Source organism: Gadus chalcogrammus, chromosome 10 (assembly GCF_026213295.1).
Source record: "Gadus chalcogrammus isolate NIFS_2021 chromosome 10, NIFS_Gcha_1.0, whole genome shotgun sequence".
Classification (NCBI taxonomy): Eukaryota; Metazoa; Chordata; class Actinopteri; order Gadiformes; family Gadidae; genus Gadus; species Gadus chalcogrammus.
Genome location: NC_079421.1, coordinates 19,491,283 through 19,497,928, shown reverse-complemented (window position 1 = coordinate 19,497,928; position 6,646 = coordinate 19,491,283). Strand labels below are relative to the sequence as shown.

General features: G+C 38.9%; 1 protein-coding gene across 1 annotated transcript; it reads right to left on the bottom strand.

Annotated features, from left to right (window-relative positions):
• Window positions 1-4,082: 4,082 nt before the first annotated feature.
• Window positions 4,083-6,341, bottom strand: il12ba (interleukin 12Ba). Its single transcript, XM_056600130.1, has 7 exons — window positions 6,293-6,341; window positions 5,907-6,167; window positions 5,551-5,650; window positions 5,087-5,319; window positions 4,624-4,790; window positions 4,207-4,325; window positions 4,083-4,119 (listed from the first exon to the last, which is right to left on the bottom strand). Exons 1-7 carry the CDS (start codon window positions 6,339-6,341, stop codon window positions 4,083-4,085), a joined length of 966 nt encoding a protein of 321 aa, XP_056456105.1.
• Window positions 6,342-6,646: the final 305 nt, after the last annotated feature.

Genomic DNA, 6,646 nt, shown 5'->3' with positions numbered 1-6,646 from the left:
TATGTGTGTGTGGAACCACCATTAGACAGTTTGGATTAATTGTGATCTGGAAAAGGCTAGTTGTAGGCGGGAAATCTCGGTCCTCTCCATAACCACCAGATGTTCTCGTAAATCAAGAGGTTGGCCTGATGATAATAATTGCCTGATTGAATTGAAGACTCGTAAAAACTGGCATATGCTTATGAGAATGAGCCTTATGTCTAACAATATGCTCTGTACATAAAAATGATAGAATTAAAAGCTGTCTTGGCATAACCGTCAGTGTAGGCCTAAGAGCGAATTTAAACATGACTTTTTTTAATTCCAATTATCCTGAATTCACGTTGGAAGAATTATAATTTGATGACTTGGCGTTTATGTGCCTATAGGCTCTATATAACATATTTATATTTTGGGAAAGAGTAGCCTAGGCAAAAAATAAAACAAAGCCAAAAATGAGAGCATTGTATAGGCTATGCTTTAAACTAAATAAATACAATTCAAACTAAACTATTTCAACCCTATTTATATTAGATATTTTTTTCATTCTTCGTCGTGAATATTTTACACGGGATGTCTTTTCCAACCATAACCTCGGTCTATGACATCGGAGGAACTGAAAGCGCGCTAATGGATACAGCGTAACGTCACTCGGTATGATACTGCCCTCTAGTGCAGCCTTTCTCCAACTTGTTTTGAGCCAAGACACGAGATCGCCCCAGCAGAGCATGACCCTCGACGAAGACCTGCATAAAAAAAACAGAATATGTACAAAACATGAATGACAAAATGGACATTAATGTTTATTTGAATAGGGTGAATACAGAAAAATAGAGAAGCGTAAGACAGTCTTCCGATGTTTGCATTATAGTATTTCTAGCCAAAGCTAATTTACGACACTTGTCCGTAGTCAGTATTTGATCAGTGACTGTGACTACTGTGACATGTAATATGTTCTGTTGATGATCAGTGAGCGCTTGTTGAAACATTCAATGATATAGTATAGAAAACCATTTCCTTTTGGAGTGCAGGCCAGCACCCACTGTTCAGTGGCCCGGACCTGTGTCCCCAGCCGTGGTTTGAGAAACACTGCTCTAATGGCATGAGTACGTTGATATGATCACCACGGTCATATATTAATGACGATCATGAAATCAAGTAAATCCCTCAAATTATAAACCTGTATCACAGTTTTTCTCAGTTGCTTTGGTACATTTCTCAGATCAGAATTGAAAATTGCAAAGCAGTAAGTGCATTTCTCAAAACAATGCGTTCAAATAGCAAAAAACCATGGATTACCTGCAAAAGCCAGTCTCTTGCTCAAAATCCTTAGTTTATCTCTCAAAAGTAAATATCTGTTTCAATGAGCATGTCAGTGCCATCAGAATGACAAGTCCTTGTGTCATTGTCTATGGATAAGACAGTCAAATTGCTTAGTCATGTTGTCAATATAACAGTGTACTCTGGAGGGATGTTCTGATGTAAACTATGGCTAAAGTTTTGAAGACATTATTGTAAATTGTAAGTTACACCTTAGTGAATGTGGGAGATTGATTGCAAGAGACTGGGCAAGATTCACATTTACGCTTTGACTGTTTGTACTGTAATTTGTTGACAGCCAATGTCATTGCTAGAAATGTGAACATAGGAAAATCTCCTTCGGGTAAACTGTACATGCATTGCTGTCGGAATTACAGTGCAGTCATCCTACAACTCCTGACGTTCCTGTCTGTTGGGCCACAAATTCTCAGACAATTTACTGTAACATTGTGTTGTGCTCCAGTAAATATATACTTGCCAGTTCATGGTTCAGGAGATGCACCTTTGAGCTATGGTTGATCGTTGGTTGATGTAACACTTCACACATTTCCCTTCTTTAGAGAAAGTCAAGATTCACCTGGTAGCAATTGACCAATTCAGGACAGATTTAGAAAAAAGAACAAAAAAAAGAGTCTAATGCCAGTGTATAGAAATGTATAGAAATATGCTTGACATATTATGACAACTTGTTCAACCATTTTGCATGTAAAGACGTATGCAATGAACTAATACCTAAATGTTGTGGGGGTGAGACTATTCCATAGAGACCATTACAATACATTTTGATCAACATGACATAAGAAATTGATAATGTAGGAAAGAGCAGAGAATTGTACATAATCATGTGCATGGATGTACCAAAGCATTCGCAACGTGTTAAAATAAATGTGCACATGAAAATGTTTTTTTCATGTGCACAAGTGACACACTGATGTGAAGATTGAGCAGGTAGTTTTGAGAATTTCAATTCTGATCTGAGAAATGAACAAAAAAAGTCCAAAAAAGTCAAAAAAACTGATTACAAAGCTGAGGATTGTAAAGGTGAGGATCAATGTTTTTTTCATGTGCACAAGTGACACACTGATGTGAAGATTGAGCAGGTAGTTTTGAGAATTTCAATTCTGATCTGAGAAATGAACCAAAAAAGTCAAAAAAAGTCAAAAAAACTGATTACAAAGCTGAGGATTGTAAAGGTGAGGATCAACTAGAACTGTACGACAGCAGACTGTGAAGTTACTTTTAAATGGGGCCTTAATGGTTTTAGAGTAAATAGCATCAACTGTTCTTAACCCGGTGTAAATGCCAAAGGTCATAGATCACTGAAACTGAAAAAGAAACTTGTCATGTTTGAGGAAATAACCAGGGAGGAAAACACATAAATCCTCTTTTTGGATGACAGGGGAAGTGGCAGGGGAAAGAGGGAGACAACTCAACAATTTTTTTTACACCTTGGATTTTTTTTACAGACATGATGTCACAATGTGTTTCAAGGGAAGCTCTTCTTTTTCTTTCTTGCTGGTCAGAAGACAGTTTAATATGTAAAATCCCTGGTCCGTCAACCTGGAAGGGTCTATCTCACTATTCTTTGCAATTGGTGATTGGACATATAAATGCATCTTAAAATTGATTGCATTTCATCTATTGTCACATTTAGTTAATGATTGTTGTCTCAATGATCATATAATTATTGAAACATTGATTTTTTTGGAAAAGAAAATCTTTATGTATTGATTAATTGATGATTATTAATTCATCATCAATAAATCTTGGACTGAAAGCATTAAAGCATATGAAATATGATTACAGCTAATGTAGGTATTAGAGAGTTGTAAAGAGAGGGCTGACAAGAGCAATATTTTTAAACTATACAACCAAAATTAGGGTGATTGCTACTTCTCTCCGCCATTGGGAAGAGAATTCAAGGCCATGTGGTTGACATGCAAGGTGGAATCGCTGAAATGAATGAACCACCACTTCCAATATGTACATTGACTTATACGGAGGTAGGCACAAGTCAAACCAAAATGGATAATTTCAGAGCGCATTTCGATCACTAATAGCTGACGGATGGCTATACAATTTTTTTTTTCATTACACTCAAACAATAGCTCCTTAATCTTACCCACAGCACCTTTAAACATTTCTAATAATCATAGACAATATTTCAAAGTTTTACAGTGGACATTATGAAATGACTTTCAATGACTACATTTAAATTAAATTACATTTTATTTGCATAGCCTTTAATCAAAGGTACAGTCTCAAAGGGCTTAACAGGCCAAATATTGATGACATCTCCCTGACCCTAGCCCCCAAGAGGGCAAGAAAAAATCTTGAGAAGGAATGCAGAGTGGGGGATCCCACATTACAGGAAGGGTCAGGAGTGCAATGGGTGCCCTAATTGACATAAATACAGGCAAAACATTTTAAATCGTTGATGGGGTGCTGGCCGGTTAGAGTCCAAGCATCCATTCGCAGTCACCGCAACGCACTAGAACAGAGAGAATAATGAATTGGAAGGGAAATCGGATCATTCCCGACATCAGCATTGTTTTGGCATCCCTATGTACCAAAAGAAAGTCTGTCGAGAAACACAAGCATCGAGCTTGCATTGGTATCTAAAGTAAGAAGGACTTCATTTACCACTCTCACACTGCAGTTTCAGTTGAATGGAAATTCCTGAACCCGGACTGAAAAGGTTTGAAAAGGTTGTTAAAGGAGTTAAGAGCAATAATAATTGCAGTGACGGAACCAAACACTATATAAAGATATCTTACAGGTGTTTAAGTCTTCTTCTTCTTCCTCAGCTTCTTCCCAACTCTGCAATAAAAGAGAAGTGCTTCCCAGTATTCTTTGACAAATGATTGAATTCAAGACCAACGTTTACGCCTTTGCATTGGAACTGACCTGTGACGGCTCCAGTCACTCCACTGAGAGGCATACAAGGGGTCCCGGATGCGCACACACAGGATTTTGGTCTTCTTTATCTCAAACTGAAACACTCCTGGAGCGTGGTTTGTCACCATCTGAACAGAAGGCAGAAGAATCAATGAGTGAACAACACAGACATGAAAGTCAAAGTAGTCAAAGTGCAAGCCATTATCATTCAGAACTGTGGTGTTCAAACGACCTTGATGGCACCCTATAAGGAAAAGTTGTTGAAATGAGCATCACATCAGTGTAAGCAAATAAGAGGTATGAAAAACAAGAGACAAGATAAAAAAAAGTTCCGGCCGAAATTCCAAAGAGTTATCCGTGGACCTCATCTTCAGAAAATTTCCAGTAGCAGCTAAGCAGTCTGGGTAAACGTATGAGGTTGAGTACCTGTCCATTGTTTCGGCCCGTGCAGTTTCCACATTTTTTGCAGTTCTTTCCGACAACCACCTGGGAGACCAGGGGGAAGTACGAGTGGGGGGAACTCCAGGATTCTGGGTAGCTCCACTCGGCCATGGTTGCATTCACCTTCTCGATCTTCACCATGTCTGGTTTCACTGGGAAATAAATTACCCAAATAAATAATGAAAGTATTGCACAATAGTGCACTGTGTCTGCACACCAGGGAAAGGGGAAGTGACTTTGATATGTATTTTTTTTTCCTTTTGCGTGATACTGGATTAGGCCATTGACCAAAGAAGGAATTGTAATTTTTGTCAAATACAAAATGAAACATTATTTAGAATTTCGACCAACGAAAGCACAGATACATAAAGGAGAGCAGGTATCTGTGAGTTTCCTATATCTGTCAGGTAAAATGATAGAATATGCCTCCAGCAGGTGTGTGTCTCACCTATGTCTCTCATGTAAAAGTCCACAGAGTAATCCTCCAGAATGAAGTTCTCGCTGTAGACGCACACCGAGACGCGCAGTAGCTGGGTCTCCTCAGGTTTAGGGCAGGTTTCCCGGCAGGTGATCCCATTTCCACCAGTGTCCAGGTCACAGTGGATGGCTCTTGCAACTGGCAAGAAGCTCTTGCAACTGGCATTCGTAATGCACCTGGTGTCCTCAACACTGGGACGAACACTGGAAAAGCACATGACTTTAACTTATTTTTTAAGCCAAATGTACACTACATATTTTGCATGAGAAGTGTGTATCAGGTCAGATGATGTAGCGAGACCTTATCCCATAACAACAAAAACAACAACAACAACATGATTTGAGGTTAGGATGAAATCAACAGAACCGTAAATGAGCAAATAGCAGGCAGACTATTATTAACAAACTCATATTTGCATTTTCTTTTCAGCTTACCGTTCAGCCTTAACCAAAGGTACCGTCCATCGGCTTTGTTTGGGATATTTCCAATAGCAATGGAAGCCTCCGTCGTAATTCTGAGCGGTGCAATTCAGATCTGCTTATGGACAGATGGAATATGAAATATTTAAGAATATGAGTATTTTCATTTGGCCACGTGCAGATACAGAATCCCATATTTTAGGAAAAATGTAAAGAAAGAGATAAAATACCTTTCTATTAAATTTACATAGGGCATTTAGCAGACGCTATTATCCAAAGCGACTGACAATAAGTAGATTTGTCATAGGTGAAACGATACATTGCTGTCGTTACAGTTAGACCTTAGGCCTATATAATCTTAAAGAGTGCACCTCTTTTGGATCCCACTTGTTGAAGCAACACCAGAGTGTGGTTGAGGAGTGCTCTCTCCTCGCTGTAACAGGTGTAGTTACCCCCTCCAAAACTCTCCTCCAGAGATACAAGGAATGTGTTCCCCCTTATGCGCGTGTCTGCTCCGTTCACCATCCAAACGATATTCTCAACCAGAATGCCTTTCCTGGTCATCTCTGCCGTCGAATCCAAGCAAGGCAGAGTAAACTGTGCCTGCTGTCCAGTTACTTCCAAAACTAAAACTAGTGGAAAGAAACACAAATTATTTTTTGGCTCATTGTAATGTAGTCGGTTTAAAACGATGTATTATTTTTATTGTTGTTCTTTTTTTACACCAAATGATTGAGATAAATAAATGTACAAATACCGTTTGGCAAGAGGGTCCGTTGACTTTTTGGATTATTCCCATTGACCATTAAATACACTGAGAAGATTACCAATAACCTGACCGCCTTGGAAGACATTTCAAACGATCGAGACGGGCAGACTCCTGGATAGAAGATAAAATGTTGCGTTTAGGCTACAGTTAAGGATTTGTACCCACATTCATCCATCAACAAGATTAGTCCTTGTCTGACTTTTATAGTCATAGAGACAGTATCGGCCTCCAAATGTGTGACGTCTGGGATCTCGGCCAAAATACTTTTCCAATGATGTAATCCCCATTTTTCACCTGCTCAGAAACGTACAAAATGCCATGACATTAGCCTACTATCTTCTG